This window comes from Raphanus sativus, chromosome 3, assembly GCF_000801105.2.
Source record: "Raphanus sativus cultivar WK10039 chromosome 3, ASM80110v3, whole genome shotgun sequence".
NCBI classification, from domain to species: domain Eukaryota; kingdom Viridiplantae; phylum Streptophyta; class Magnoliopsida; order Brassicales; family Brassicaceae; genus Raphanus; species Raphanus sativus.
In genome coordinates this window covers 12,203,633-12,220,611 of record NC_079513.1, presented here as the reverse complement: position 1 = coordinate 12,220,611, position 16,979 = coordinate 12,203,633, and the positions used below count along the sequence as shown (strand labels likewise).

At 32.1% G+C, this 16,979-nt stretch overlaps 2 protein-coding genes and 1 pseudogene across 2 annotated transcripts; 1 reads left to right on the top strand and 2 right to left on the bottom strand.

Annotated features, from left to right (window-relative positions):
* Window positions 1-972: 972 nt before the first annotated feature.
* On the bottom strand, window positions 973-2,355 carry LOC108845855 (40S ribosomal protein S13-2). The gene is made up of 5 exons (XM_018619046.2): window positions 2,218-2,355; window positions 2,053-2,125; window positions 1,566-1,704; window positions 1,303-1,489; window positions 973-1,204 (listed from the first exon to the last, which is right to left on the bottom strand). The coding sequence occupies exons 1-5, from the start codon at window positions 2,238-2,240 to the stop codon at window positions 1,171-1,173; spliced, it is 456 nt and encodes a 151-aa protein (XP_018474548.1). The 5' UTR covers window positions 2,241-2,355; the 3' UTR covers window positions 973-1,170.
* A 5,742-nt stretch (window positions 2,356-8,097) lies between these two features.
* Window positions 8,098-8,905, bottom strand: LOC108847432 (protein LITTLE ZIPPER 1-like; annotated as a pseudogene).
* Window positions 8,906-14,201: 5,296 nt separating this feature from the next.
* On the top strand, window positions 14,202-16,347 carry LOC130494800 (cytochrome P450 704C1-like). The gene is made up of 5 exons (XM_057004944.1): window positions 14,202-14,795; window positions 14,883-15,167; window positions 15,237-15,575; window positions 15,671-15,871; window positions 15,982-16,347. Exons 1-5 carry the CDS (start codon window positions 14,271-14,273, stop codon window positions 16,168-16,170), a joined length of 1,539 nt encoding a protein of 512 aa, XP_056860924.1. The 5' UTR covers window positions 14,202-14,270; the 3' UTR covers window positions 16,171-16,347.
* The last annotated feature ends 632 nt before the right edge of the window (window positions 16,348-16,979 follow it).

The following is a 16,979-nucleotide window of genomic DNA, read 5'->3' as shown; positions in this document are numbered from 1 at the left end:
CCTCTTACACTTCACGCATACTCCCACGCCGACTGGACTGGTGATACAGATGACTTCGTCTCAACTAATGCCTATGTCGTCTACATCAGAGCTAACCCGATCTCTTGGTCGTCGAAGAAACAGCGTGGTGTGGCTCGCTCGTCTACGGAAGCTGAGTACAGGGCTGTCGCCAATACTGCCTCAGAGCTGCGCTGGATATGTTCCCTCTTCTCTGACCTCAGCATTGCACTCCCCACTGCGCCAGTTGTTTACTGTGATAACGTCGGTGCTACCTACCTCTCCGCTAATCCTATCTTCCATTCCAGGATGAAACATCTTGCGTTTGACTATCATTTCATCAGCGATAATGTTCAGTCGGGTGCTCTGCGTGTCACTCATATCTCTACTAAGGATCAGCTCACCGACGCTTTAACGAAGCCCCTTTCTCGCTCCAAATTCATCGACCTCTCTTCCAAGAATGGAGTCAAACACCTGCATCTATCTTGAGGGGGCATGTAAGAAAGAGATAATTAGAGGACCTCATTTATAATTAGTAGATATTGTAATGTATATATATTTTACTTGTCTTTAATCAATACAATAAGGTTACCACATTTACAAGGTTATGTCTCATGATTTCTTCAGTCATTAAGGTTTGAAAATTTAACTCATATCATGTTTACTTGTACATGGCTCATCATTCAGGTCAAGAGAGACTTCATGTGTATACTGCAATGAGTTTTGTCGTGCAATAAGCAGCTCAGAGACATAAAGTAAATATATAGTGTATCAAACCTCATTTATATATTTTACTCTGCTGATGCAGAGAATAGCGCGACAAAGAAGAAGACTAGAAACAGGGCCGTGCGAATATAAGTTGAGGAAGCAGGCGCTCCAGTGCCGGAAAGGATAAATATTATAAAGATCCGAAAACTACAGATATGTTAAGACATCATTGTAATTATTAACTATTTTTTATTGGTCCAACATCAATAACTAAAAATAGTTTTGACTTATGATACTTATGAAAGACAAATTTAACCAACGTTTGTTCATTGAAATGATCAAAACGATCATTGTAATTTAGCCAACAAAAATCACTAAATGCAAACAGAGTAATTAAGTCTACTGATACTCAAATAGAAACGGTAGTCTTTCTTGATAGTAAGTCCATTGCACTTCACTCTCTCTCTAAGCCACAAGAGTAGAGGCAGTAGTAGACTCGCTGCAACAAAGAAGGGCACAATCATGAAATATAAAACAAGATACGAAAGAGAAAAAACAGAAGACATTTTCAAAAATAGGCAGGGATAGTGCACTTACTACTTCCAGACAGGAGGAAGCTTCTTGGTCTTCTTGTAATAACGAGCAAGACGGTGAATCCTGCTCTCCACAAGAATCAACCTAAACTTGGAATCCTTGTCTTTCCTGTTCCTCTCCAAGTGCTTGCGGATAGCAACTGCTTTCTTGATCAAGTGGTAAAGATCCTCAGGAATCTCAGGAGCAAGACCTTTTCAAGACAAAATGAAACTCTTTCAGTTTCCTCCTATATAGATATAGCATATAGTTCAGAGCTAAGATCAAACCGTGTGCTTTCAGAATTCGCAAGATCTTGTTTCCGGTAACACTCTTCACCTGAGGGATACCGTGAGAGTCACGAAGAATCACACCAATCTGAGATGGTGTCAGACCTTTCTTTGCAAACTTGCATATCGACTCATCAACCTGTTCAATAATACCACATCGTTTGAGCAGACAAATGATAATAAAATCAACTAAATACACTGAAATGGGTTAATGTAACTAATTGAAAACCAACAGAGCTGGAAAACTAACGTTCCGACAAATCCAATAAAAACAGATTGTAACTACATAATTCTGGTCTTTACCACAAGAATGAAAGATAGGGCTGAAGTTAGTATCTCAAATTTCTGGTCATTACGACAGCAATGCAAATTATAGAACTGAACCTAATATCCAAAGTTATGGTCTTTACAACACCAATGAAAGATAGAAGTGAAGCTAATATTTAAAATACGAATCAAAACCCAAAATTTCATGAGAAAGTCTTACATCAAGAGCGGTGGTCTTGAGCCAAGTCGGGGGTGAACGCTTGTATGGCAAAGCAGATGCAGAGATACCCTTTCTACATAAAGACAGATGAGAATAAGAGGATATCAAACAAATAAATAAAAAATCAATACTAAATCGGAAACAGATGATAAGAAACTGACGAACCCTCTTGAATGCATACGACCCATCCTGAAGAGCTACGGGTTTCTTCACTGTTTCTACCAACTGTTTTGATGAGATCAGATCGTTTGTTCTTGTTTAGAGGGAAAAATATAGTAAACCCTAGTTTCATCATTTACAATTGGGCCTACGTCTCGTTTTATTAATAATTCAACTATTGAGCTTAGCTCTTGTTTGTAATATAGCCCATGAAAAAAATGAAATCCCCACAAATGAAAACAAGGCGCACGGGAAAAGTGCCTATTCCAACCTGAACAATTTGGATCGTGACAAATACAACCCGAACTAATGGTTAGTGCCAAATACGATCTGAACTCAACTAAATCTTTTAAAACCTATCCGAACTTTTTAAAACGTGCATAAATCTACATTGAAATATTATTAAAAAGTTGAAATTACATAAACAACTATTTTTTCATCGTATTAAATTTTAAAACTTTGGTGATAATTTTTTCTGATTTATATAAATACATAACATGTTTTTACTTATTATATCTTCAATAAACTAATATATTACTAAAATATAAATAATAAAATATTTATAATTAAATTATCTTAGATATACTTAAAATTTTAAAGTTATTTATAAAAAAAAAATGTATAGATTATTTTTATTTTTAAAACTTAAGTGAATTTTTTTCAAAGTTATTTTTGATATTTTGTTCAAAATTTTTGAAGTTATTTATATTTTGAACCTTTTACCTTTCAAAATTGAACAAAATATTAAAATATATAATAATAACTTTTGAAAAAAAATCACTTAAGTTTTAAAAATAAAAATAATCTATACAAGAAATTTTATAAATAACTTCAAAATTTTAAGTATATTTAAGATCATGTAATTATAAATATTTTATTATTTATATTTTAGTAAGATATAAGTTTATTGAAGATATAATAAGTAAAAACATGTTATGTATTTATGTAAATCAGAAAAAATTATCACCAAAGTTTTAAAATTTAATACGATGAAAAAATAGTAGTTTATATAATGTCAACTTTTTAATAATATTTCAATGTAGATTTAGGTACGTTTTAAAAAGTTCGAGTAGGTTTTTAAAGTTTTAATTGAGTTCAGGTCGTATTTGGCACTAACCATTAGTTCGGGTTGTATTTGGCACGATCCAAATTGTTCAGGTTGGAATATGCACTTTTCCCGGCCATTTATTAATTTTCTTTTCAAAAGAAAACTAGATGATAATCTTTTAAATAAATTATACTTAAATATTATAAACAATATACATTTTGTTACCAATATTTTTTACATTTGATTAGAAGTGGGTATTCGAGTATCATTTGATTCGATTTGAATCCTTACGGATTTGTTTCGGATCTTTACGGATTTGGTTCGGGTTTGGGTTCAGACAACCTAATTAATTTTTTCAAAAATTAAATTTCATATATAATTTTAATTTTCAAAATCTAAAAATAAAAAATAATATATAACATATAAATTTTAATAATGTATGCCAAAATAGTTAAACTTAACATAAAAATTAGTTTAGCTTAAATATTTGGATAAAAAATCAATAGGTGTTTTCAGTATTTTAGGTATTTTAAGTATCGTTTAGCTATTTTAAACATGTACTTATAACTATTTGTATATATTTCTAAGTATATTAGACAACTTTAAAACATCTTATATATTTTGTATATTCTTTTAAATATTAAATTTAAAAATAATTAATATATTTAAGTATATAAATCTGTTTGGATATATTCGGGTACCCAAAATATTTCGGTAGATCGGGTTCGGTTCTGGTTCTCTAGATACCAAAATTTTAAACCCATTCGGATATCTATCCAATTTTGGTTAAAGTTCACTACTATTCTGTGGATCGGTTTTGGTTCGGTTTTTTGGATCCATATATTTTGTCCAACCCTATATTTTTAATTGTGAAAAAAATTTAAACGAAAATGATGATGGTTCATATTGATTTTGGGTATCCAATAATTTTAATCCAAAACATATTTTACTATGTACGTGACTCATTTAGTTAATTATTAAAAACTATTCTAGGATCATTTAAGAAAAACAATGAGCTACACTTTAAAAATGTTACCATTTCAAATTGTCAATCCACACTTCCAAATATTCACTATTGGTGTTGTGACAAATAGAAAGGGGGTTGGAATTAGGGTTAGGAAAGCAAATTTGTTGTGTAATCCATGTTCTCCCTAAGTGATTTCAATAACTTCTAAATAAATTGTAGTTTATCGATCTCTTGTATAAGATTTTCGAACAATATTAATTAATAAAATCTTACTCTTGCTAGAGTAATCAATTGTTTATCAGTTAATATATAGGAGATTAGAGTAATCACATAAATCAAAATAGTGAATCTTGTGTATTTACAATATATTTATGGTAAATAAATCAAAATAATCATTTTATTTATTTGATATGGTATATAATTATATTTCAAAGATATTGACATAAAAATATATTATATTTTAATATAAATATTTATCATTGAGATTTTCTACCCATATGGTTTTATTAACATTTGTATATTTGATGTAACAAAAAAAAACTAACCATTAATCTCAAAATTTTCTATGTGGTATCGATGTGGTATTTTTTTGATGCAAATTTCAAATTAAAATTTTAAGGTCTCAATACTCTTTCAATGCAAATTTCAAAATTAACATATTTAAGTATTTTTAAATGGTACATTTTTTAATTTAAATGAAATTAATATATATATATATAATATATATATATATATATATAAATATATATAAATTCATATTAATACGGTTTTATGATTATTTGTATCTTTTTATAACACAAAAGATTAAGTCACTGATCACAAAATTTTCAAAGATATTTTTAACATTTTATGTAATTTAAAGTTGTTTTAAAAAATTTAAAATATAACATATATGAAAAAATGAAATTTGTTTTTATTATATGGTTAATTTGATTGTTTAATTTTTAATAATATAAAATTAAACAAAATGATGAAGGATGCAAAAATTGTTATCAAATCTTTATTATTCATAATCACTAATTTTATATATATGTTAATCATATTACGTAGCTCCATAGCTTTTATTTAAGGAAAAAATACACACTTCTTATATTTTGAGTTAATATAATGTTTCATAGCAATTTGGATTTTGGACCAACATTTTTAATTGATTTTTAAGCTGTTACGTAAGACTAATTCGTATCTCTATAATATTATTTGAAGTCAGTTTCCTATGTGTCGCGCTCACATTAATTCTCACGGTGGTTGATTACATTGATACCCTTAATGAATCAAAAATAGAATATTTAAATACTATAATTGATTTTTTATTTAAATTCCTTTTGTAAAATTTTACAAATAAAATATATAATAAAAAAGGAAATATTTATAAAGGCTATAAATTGAATTTAGAAACGAAAATATATGAATAAATAATATGCTATCATTAAAAAGGAAAGTTCACAAATAGTAATATTGTATTAAATATATTTTAAAAATAACATAAAATATACTAATAAAATACTTTCTTTATATTTTTCAAAGTAACAGAAATAATTTTTATATATCTATCTATTTTTTAGATGATTACATAAAATAATTAAGTAACATAAACTGATATATTGACTAAAATCATTTATAGTTAGTATTATTGAAATGCTATTTGTATTTCCTATATTTTGGTTACTATAATATCTTTCAATTACAACAAAAAATATCTATAAATTATACTTTACTTATATCATATGATTTCTCAGATGCAATCACAATTTTTTTCTGCTTATTTTTAAGAGATATAACGAGAAATAAAGGTTAACAATAAACATCTTTTTGATCAAATACTTATAAATATTTAAAATCACACTATATACTTTAACGAGGTAAATATATTATATTTTATCATTATTAAAATTGTATGTTTTTTTAATATTAAATTTGCTTTTAAATTCAATGTTTTTATGTTTGTGTAATTTTTTAATATAACCATAATCAGAGAAGACATGAAATTAGTTAGAATTTTATAAAAATATTTTTACTATAAATATTGATATGAGTTCACGAGCTTTCCAAAAAGTATGAGAAGTAACTTTCTATATATCATCTTTTCTAATATAATTTATAAAATCAATATTTAATTTGATATATATTATGAAAATACATTCACATTTAAACGATAAATAAATTAATTTGACTTGACTTAATTATAATAAAAATTATACTTCAGCTTGAATTTGAAAGAATATATGTAAGTTAATATACTCATAACATGAGTTACTCGACTAATCCAACTTATATCTAAAATCATAGATTTGACTATAATAAGAAAATATAATTTTACAATAATAATAATTTATTTCATAAATATAAATTATAGGATGACTCAAAACGCATTGACAAATGAAAATAAAATATTAATCAAATGTAACAATTTAGTTTTTTGTAAAATTTATATATATGCATGAGACTTCAGAATATTATCATTATATTTATTTACATAATTTTGATTCAAACACTTTAGTTTATTTTTTATTTCATTTTAAGCACAATATATCTTTTTTTTTGTCAACAACAAAATAGACTATATGGACTCTGTGAACCAAACCGGTAGCTCTGAATCCATATAAATGCCGTAAGACGGTTGTTGCAGCACAATATATCTTAAGTTATACATAATCTTCTTAAAATATAATTACATATTTAAGACAACAACGAAGCTAAATGTTAATAAGAAAACTAATGCTGTAAAAATTTTATGGTGAATGAATGTTTCAAACTCGGGAAGATTAATGAGGCAGTTGAGATATTTCACAAGTCTGTTGGCACAGTTAGTGATCCACAGTTGTGTTACTGGAACCTCATCACCAGGTTTTGCGAACAAGATCTCTTGTCTGAAGTAGAGCATATATGAAGGAAGGGTAGAGTCAGTGATGCCGTAAAACTTGTGAACCAAACTTGGATGCCTCTCTAAATTATATTGCTAAGAAGGTCATAGTAGTGTAACTTTCCGTAGACTAAAAAAAGACATTCGTTTACGTGCATCACTATGCAATTCGGATTCTTAATTGCATACCAACTGGTGTTTATCCACAAATCTGGTGGAACATAATTACTTAACTGTTATTTTTTAAATCTAGTTAACAAGATCGCTCATACTCCGTTACTAGTTTGCTTAAAGATAGCCATAAAACTAAAACATTAATCTGAGACCTAATTGAACTTATAAATGTACTATGAAGCGTGATTCAAGACTTTAAATTGTTCTTATCAATCTTAGACTCCGCTTGGTCATGATCTACCCACTATTGGGCAGGGAGAGTATAGTTTATATTATGAGCAGTCACGATGGGCCGTTTGAACCTTAGGACCTTAAGCACCTTTTGTTCTGCATAGAGTCAAGTTAATGTGCTTTCATGTGTTCAGAACGCAGGAAGTGCTCGAAATGGATCTCACCGAAAGCAGCTGTTGTACCCAACTTCCATCTCCCAATGCGCAGCTTGGAGGTTAAAAACAGGTAGACTTGGAGGTTAAAAACAGGTAGACTTCGATGGACATGACGTTTCATGTATGTGAATGACTGAATGTAGAATCCTTTGCTTCCAACTACTCGCGTGTATGATTCTACTATATTAAACTGCTCGCATGGTTGATTCTGTTGATCGAAACGGCATGGCTTTGCCATCTTTAAACGGTCACGCCGTCACGGCATGGCCATGTGAAAATCATAAGTATGTTGAATACTCCAATTTAATATTTACCGGTGATTTTTAAAGTCGTTGAGGGGGTACACCCACTTCACGTGAGATGTTCGTGCCAGATATGTAAATTTCTAGTCGATTAGATTAATATTTTGGTTTTTTTAAATGACAGATTAGCCATTAAACAAAAGAACACGCATACAGTACAGAGATTATTATTACAGATAACGAAGAAAAAAAATTAGATGTAAACCCAGAAATACTAAACCCTTGATTGTAAATTATAAGACCCCTTAGATTTGAACAAAACAAAAGACCACTTAGATAACTAGAGCCATTTAGATATTTATTATTAAATCACTAAAGAAGTAGAAGACTATGATCTTGGTGACGGTAAGGTTTTTAAAGAACATGGGAACTTGTTTTGGTCTGAAGCAGAGAGAAGAGAGCTTTGTTTTCTAGGTGAAGAAGAAGAGCTTTCTTCTTAAGTTTTTCGTTCTCCTGTATGATGTGTTGATTCTCAGTGTAAAGCTTTATATTGTTCATTTCCATCTCCTTTTTTTTCTGCCACTTCATTCTCCTCCTGAAAAAGTTATTAAAAACAGAGATCAAAACGTTATAGTGACTCAGAACGTAATTAAAGAGTCGATTATATATATATATATATATAGTTTCTGAGAGGTGAGTGCGGTTAAAACCTTGACAGGCGAGGGATACGAACGTGTGCATGTGTTTTGAGATACAAAACTAATCTCGTGGGTGTGTATGAGAATGGTTCTGAAGAACGTAAACACATCTTTGGAGATTATAGAGAGAGGAAGAAGGGAGAAAGATAAAAGAAGTGAGACGTGTTTGATTAGTGGGTAAGGGATATAGAGGTGTTATATAGATGAAAATTTGTTGTAAGTTTGTGTTTTGCATTTTCTTTAGAGAGTGTGAGAGGAAAGAGAGAGACTCATTTAAAAGGTAACAAGAAGATGAATGATTACAAAGGGACAAGGAAAGAGGTTATGAGGGAGAAGAAGAAGATGAATTTGTTTGGAGATGGATGAAATAGAACAAAGTACAAACAAAAACAGTCTAATCTTTACTGTATTTTTATGGGTTTTTTTTTTGGTTTGGTGGGGGGACTGATTGATCTAGTTAAAAGTACTATTTAGAAGAATTTAGTAAGTTTCCCTAAAAAGCTCAGACTCACCGTCAAAGAGGTACACAGGATGAAACAAACTATTCAATTTTTATTATAACTTTATGATCATTTTGTTTGTTTGTCAACTAAATCACATGGTTTTGATGGTCAATATGACAGTTAGTCAAATCTTTGTAACAGCTATTCATACATCAACAACTATTATTTTCAGGTATATTTACAAACTACAATACGTTCTAACCTAAACCTAATGAAGCAGTAGTACAAGCTTTTTAGATGTATAAAGGGAATCAATGGATCTTTGACCAAACGATTGTAATTAACTAATCTTTACTTGTACGTTGTAACTCAAATGAATCATACATTGGGTTCACCCTTAAGGCATGTTCATCGTAGGGTTCTTAAGATAGGATTCTTAGCATAATATAAAAATCGTTTTTTAATTTTAACTAAGAAAAATTAAGAATCGTCTCTTAAATATCTTATTTAAGAGATGGTTCTTAGTTTTTCTTAACTAAAGTCAAGAGACGGTTTTTTATTACGCTAAGAATTCCGCCCTAAAAATCATGCAATAAATTTGGCCTTATACACATTTTATTTTTACTTCAATGTGATTCATTACGATTAAACTATTTCATTAAAATGGCTAACATTTTCTTGAATAAAGAAAAAAAATTATAAAGAAGGTTTTATATCATCAATTTTTTTCAGTGACTAGAAAATTTTGGGCCAGAAATTTTGTACATCTCCATACGGCGACGTCCACACTAATGTTTCTTGTGATGTGGTAGATCGCAAAACAAACTTAATCAATATCAACTTCGAAAACTTCTTTTAGTTGTGGCAACACACCAGAATGACGAACAATGTGTGATAAGCAATTTATGTATGTTTAATAACAATCTTCGATTTTTTCAAAAAAAAATTTGAGTACTTCAATGGATTTCAAATTTTCCGGGTATCGATTCCAGAAGAATCATTAGTTCCTTAACCAAATCATTACCAATTATGTATGAATGAGTATCATTCTTTAAAGAAGCTTTCAGATTCAAACATGATGCTGTCAAAGTATCTTCATTTGCATCTGTTAATTTTTAAAAATTAAACGAAAAAATTGGAATTGATCAAATTTGAATTCAAGAGAAACTAGATGTAGAACTTGATCCATAAGGTCTCATCTGTTGATAATTTATTATATATTTAATCCTGATAGGAAACTAGAAATTTATTAATATATTTAATTTTTAACAAATTTATAAATATTGTTGAAAGGTTTAACAAATTTTATCCTAAAAATATCTATTAAGAAATATTTTAATAAAAACCCTACATGATTTATTTGTTTATAGATATTACTATGATACTGCAAAGGGGTTTGCGTCTGGGATCTATTAGCTCCTTTTTTGTTTATTACGTGCACAAAGACTTTAATAGCGATTATCAAAAAGGCAGAAAGTAGAAAAAAAATCACCGGAATGAAAGTGACCAGGACTTGTCCATCGATATCTCATCTGTTCTTTACAGATGACAGTCTTTTCTTCTGCAGAGCACGAAAAGAAAAGTGTCAAACCATTCTCAGGATCTTAAAGGAATATGAAAAGGTATCAGGTCAACTAATAAATTTTCAAAAGTCTTCGATTCAATTTGGACATATGATCGACGAATCTGCTCAACAAGAGCTACGGGATATTTTGGGAATCAAAATACAGGAGAAATGAGATCTTATCTAGGATTACTAAAGAATATGGGAGGGTCCAAGATACAAGTTTTTGGTTTTGTTCAGGAACGTTTAATTAGTAGAGTGAATGGTTGGACTTTTAAGTTCTTTACTAAATGAGGGAAGTAAGTGATTATTAAATCAGTCATTATAGCACTTCCAAATCATGTAATGTCTTGTTATCGAATACCAAAGGCAACTATAAAGAAACTAACAAGTGCAGTGGCACAATTCTGGTGGAATCCAAGTGGTAGCCCCAAAGGTATGCACTGGAAATCATGGAACAAAGTTTGTATAAATAAAGAGGAAGGCAGATTGGGTTTTAAAGACATAAATGATTTCAACACGGCAATTCTTGGAACACAGTTATGGTGCCTGATAGAGAAACCGAATACTCTATTTTCTTGAGTTTTTAAAGGACGGTATTACAGGAATGCTTCACCCCTGGAACCGATCCGTTCATACTCTCTGTCTTATGGATGGCAAAGTATCACTTCAGCTAGATCTTTGGTTAGCAAATGACTAATTAAACGGGTGAGATCAGGATCATCTATCTTTATATGGAATGATTCATGGCTCCCAACCAATCGCACGAGACCAGCAAACAAAAACCAACATAAACTTTACCCGGACCTCAAAGTTGATTCTCTCATAGATGCTGAGAACTTGGAATCTTCAGGCAATTCAAGCTTTAGTGGACCCTCGGGCTGCAAAGATCATTGCAAGAATCCCACTGAGTAAAACATATATGACGGATACAGCTGGATGGCACTTTACAAACAATGAAAAATATACAGTCAAATCAGGTTATCAGGTAGAACGGGTCTATCCAGACAAGGAAAAATATGGTGCCCACCAAAAATGAAACATTTTTTTATAGCAGCTAGTATCAGGGTGTATTGCAGTTAGGAAAAATTTGCAAGCAAGAGGATTGCAAGGGGATATATGATGTGATAAATGTGGAGCTTCGGAGAAATCAATAAATCACGTTTTTTTTGAATGCCCACCAACGCGTTAAGTTTGGGCACTCTCACAGATCACTTTAAATCCAGCTACATTTCCCACTTGTTCTCTTCACAAACATGGATCATTTTGTTTGACGAGTCCAACCATAGATGGAGGATCATCAATTTGCATGAAAATTATGGTATATTTGGAAAGAAAGAAATAATAAAGTATTTAATAATCTGGATATAGATCCTAGGGAAACATTAAAATTGGCAGAAACAGAATCAACCTTTTGGAAGGAAACACATGTGAGGAACACCGGAATAACAACAAAACCTATTGAGGCCCCAAGTTTACCATCTATTGTAGGCCGGTGGTGTTTCACTAATGGGTCATGGAAAGAAAATGAATGTTCTCCGAACAAGGTTGGTATAGTATATTAGAAGGTTTTCAGGGATTGATGGGAGCAAAAAATGTAAGGGCTAGTTTATCTCCGTTTCATGCAGGCGTTACTATGGGCTATGGAGTGTATGAAGAATTTACGTCAGATGCTGGTTACATTTACAACGGATTGTTCTCACCTGGTGAAGATGGTTTCAGAACCAAAAGAATGACCCACTTTCGCAAGTTATTTAGAAGATATCAAGATCCTGCAACAAAGTTTCATTAACTCAGAGATCATTCATATACCACAGACGCAAAACACGACGGCCGATAAGCTAGCACGAAATATCAGAAATCAACCGTTTTTTATCGTTCATATGAATGTAGAATTACCAGCATGATTCATAGAGTCATTTTGAGTATGTTCTTAAGTCGATGACAAAAAAAAATACTATTAATTATTATTATTTTTAAATATGTTTCAATAATTTGGATGTCCTAATCTACGGTTTGGGTGGCTTAATCTCTGGACCGGTCTTATCCATGACTTCTTATATATTTTTGTAAGCTGATCTAAAAGTTTTAGCCAATAAATCAATTTTTCCTTAGGTTGTTCTATATCGTCTATGCATCCTCTGCTTGTTTTTGTGAGAACAATAATTGTAATGCGTTTTATAAAACCATTTGGCAGATTTTTTTGACTGGCAAAAGGTCAAATCATGATTACTTGTAAAACAAAGCAAGTCAAAAGGTAAGAGTACGTACGTGAAAACCTCGATCTTCATCGCAAGTACAAGTGTTTTAAAACATCAAGTCCGTCTTTTTTCTTTTTCTTTTTCTTTGTGTTTTCTATTTAATATGACTTTTGTGAAACCTAATCCGGATTGTTTTGTCACGAAAGGAAAAGATTACGTACCCGAGCCTCCAAGGTGGAAGAGTGTAAATCCAGAATTTTCAACTCACTGAAAGTCATATCTCATGATGGTTAATCATTCCGTTACATACACACAACAAGAAAACTTACGTTCTAAAGTTTACTTGCACCATTTTGTTGTTATCGTTCCCGTCCAATAGTTTATACAGGTTATATGTAGAATATAGAAACAGAACAAAGTAGTTTCATATGAACAATTTATTCAATGAAACCATCAAGCTACTCATCGACTAAAAAATACTCATTATATGTATTGATGATAATGATGAAAACAAAATTAAAATAAATTGATGATGCCAAGGACTAGGACCACTATTAAAGATATCAGTACCGGCTTAGAGGGAGTGCGACCTGTGCATTACTCATGTCTTGTATTGATATTTTAATTGAAACCCAAAATGCAAAGAAAAACTATGTAGCAAGAGGAATCAAATTAGAGGAGATAGTCAACACCGAAATGAAACCCCATCCATCCACGCTTCTCTAAAAAAGTGTTCAAAACTTGTTATAATTATACTCTATTATTGTTATCTCTACTTTTGAGTATCCCATATACTATTACAAAAATGGATCAACCCCAACTTAGACATTTACCACTAAAACCAAAGATATAAGAGTTCATAAAGTGCCAAGAAAGTTACCAGAGTAAGAAGAGAGTAAGTCCTTGAGTTATTACTGCTTTAATAGTGATGAGATTGTTGTTAAAAGGAGATTCTCCTCTTCTTGTTACCATCAGAATCTCTCAATTTTAGTTTCAGATTATCCATTGATGATTCCTATGACTTACTCTTTCCGCTGTCTATTCTTAAGCCCCATCACTAGCTTAGCCCTCTCCTTTCCCCTTCATTCTATCGTTGCTATCATTTCATTGCATCACATTATGGAGATGCTTTGTCCTCAAGTAGACATCCCAAAACTTTCAATTTAAAATGTCTCTTTTATAAACTAATTTATTTAGAAAATACAACTATCGGAAACAAGAGATCAAATTGAATTCCTTTCGCCGACAAAAAAGGTTGAATTCCTTTCAAAAGGCCGACCTTTATATAATGGGCTTAGGCCCAATAAAATCATTTTCTTCCCGGTGCGCGGTAAAATCTGTGTACTTCTTGAAGGTGACTTCTCCAGCGGAAAAATATTTAAATAGAAAATAAAGCTAATAAAGAAAAGTCTGCATAGCAGCCACAATCTTGATCAAAAAAAAAAAAAAGTCTGCATAGCAGAAAGTAAGAAAGGAATGGAGGAGATATTGGCGACCATATCCATCGCACTAGCCGCCACAATCTTTATCGTTCTGTGTTTCTCAGCCTACCTAACGATCAGAATCTTCACCGGAAAATCAATACACAACAAGGAGTACTCTCCCGTACACGCCACGGTCTTTGACCTCTTATTCCACAGCGACGAGTTATACGATTACCAGACAGAGCTCGCGAGAAAGAAGCCAACTTTCAGGTTCTTGAGTCCGGGACAGAGCGAGATATTCACTGCAGATGCTCGCAACGTGGAGCATATTCTCAAGACAAGGTTTGATAACTACAGCAAAGGACACAGCAGTCGTGAGAATCTTGCGGATCTTTTGGGGCATGGTATCTTCGCTGTCGATGGAGAGAAGTGGAAACAGCAGAGGAAGCTCGCGAGCTTTGAGTTCTCTACTAGAGTTTTAAGAGACTTTAGCTGCTCTGTTTTTAGGACAAACGCATGTAAGCTTGTTGGGTTTGTCTCGGAGTTTGCTCTCTCTGGAAAGTTTTTTGATGCTCAAGTGAGTCTCATGAATTCTAAATATGGAAACCTACAAGTTTATTTATGGAAACTAAAAAGGGTACTTTTGTTTTGTTTTTGATGTTAGGATATGTTGATGAGATATACACTGGAGTCGATTTTCAAAGTTGGTTTTGGTGTGGAGTTAAAATGTTTGGATGAATTTAGCAAAGAAGGAGAGGAGTTCATGGAAGGTTTTGATGAAGGTAACGTTGCAACTAGTTTAAGATTCATTGATCCTCTCTGGAAGCTAAAACGGTTTCTCAACATCGGATCACAATCTAGACTCAAGAAGTGCATTGCTACAATAGACAAGTTTGTCTTTAGACTTATTACCACTAAGAGAAAAGAACTTGCCAAGGAACATAACACTGTGAGTTCTCTCTTAAAGTTTTACACTATCTTTTTGATTGGATTCTTACAACTTTTGGCTTGTTCTTAGGTTGTTAGAGAGGACATATTATCAAGGTTTCTAGTGGAGAGTGAGAAAGATCCGGAGAACATGAACGATAAGTACCTGAGGGATATAATCTTGAACTTTATGATAGCTGGAAAGGATACAACCGCTGCATCACTCTCTTGGTTCTTGTACATGCTCTGCAAAAACCCACTTGTTCAGGAGAAAATCTTACAAGAGATCAGAGACGTGACATCAAGTCACGAGAGGACAACCGATGTAAATGGTTTTGTTCAAAGTATAAACGAAGAGGTTCTTGATCAGATGCAATATCTCCATGCAGCCTTGTCTGAGACCTTGAGACTTTACCCTCCTGTGCCTGTGGTAAAATGAGCACTCCTTTGAAGAGTTTAAGATCTAATGGAACCAAACCAACGAGGATTTAACAATTTCTTCTTCTTTTTTGGTCCCTTTCAAAGGACATGAGGTGTGCAGAAAATGATGACGTACTTGCAGATGGACATAGAGTGAAGAGAGGGGATAATGTCTACTACATGGCCTATGCAATGGGAAGGATGACTTATATTTGGGGACATGATGCTGAGGAATTCAAGCCAGAGAGATGGCTTAAGGATGGCGTGTTCCAACAAGAATCACCCTTCAAATTCATAAGCTTTCATGTTTGTACACACTCTCTTTCTTGGACAAGCTATGTTATGTTTAGTTAAGACTTAAGAGTGAAGACATTATCTTCTAACATGTTTTTTTTCTTTGACTGTGTACGTAATAGGCTGGTCCAAGAATCTGTCTTGGCAAGGATTTCGCATATCGGCAAATGAAGATAGTATCAATGGCACTTCTTCACTTCTTTCGCTTCAAAATGACCGATGAGAAGAGTAACGTGCGTTACAAGAGAATGCTTACGCTTCATATTGAAGGAGGACTCCATCTCCATGCAATCCTAAGGACAAGCACTTGATTTCATTACTACACTTTCCACACTTTTATAGTCTTGCTGAGTTGCTTCACGTAACCCAACATCTGGTTACCCATTTAGACAAAACATCATTGAATTTGTCAAATCATTACACCACATATTAGACATAAAATGTTGTCTAAAGTTTTGAAATGGGAAACAACCATGAATTGTTCTTTCCCTTGTCCCCACACACACCTAAATCTCACAACGAGAAACAGAAACCTCCTCCTAGTAGATTGCCACATCCAGATAATCTCCAATCTACAAAAAGATGATTAATTGCAGTTATAGCTATTCTACTTGTCCAAACTATTCTGATTAAAAAGGTTAGCATTATGTTATGTATGTTTTTAACCTTTACCTAAAAAATGAAGGTCAGCAAATGTTTTACTGTCGTCTGGTTAATTTTGGTTTGGATAAGACATAGTCTGGCCAACCTTTTATCAATCAACATTCACAAGATCAGTATCTCCCCATGGGTTATAGGAATACATAAAGTGACTACAGCTGTTAATTGCTTTCAGTTTTCTTTTCAATGTAAAGTGAAGAAGAAAGAAGATCAAACAGAGATTTGAGGCTTTGGCTTCATCGTTTTGCGATTACTTGGCGATTAGGCCAAAATAGCAGTTAATAAACTCCAAACTATAGCCAGTTTGAAAATCATTTTTACTAAACAAAAATCCTGTAATGCGGACTGCTAATAAGCACCAAAACGATGTTATTGGCTTCCTTCATGTTAGAGCAACAATTGATATCTAAAAATCAGTTTCTCAGACAGACAGATGATCAAAGAATGATAATATTGTCGA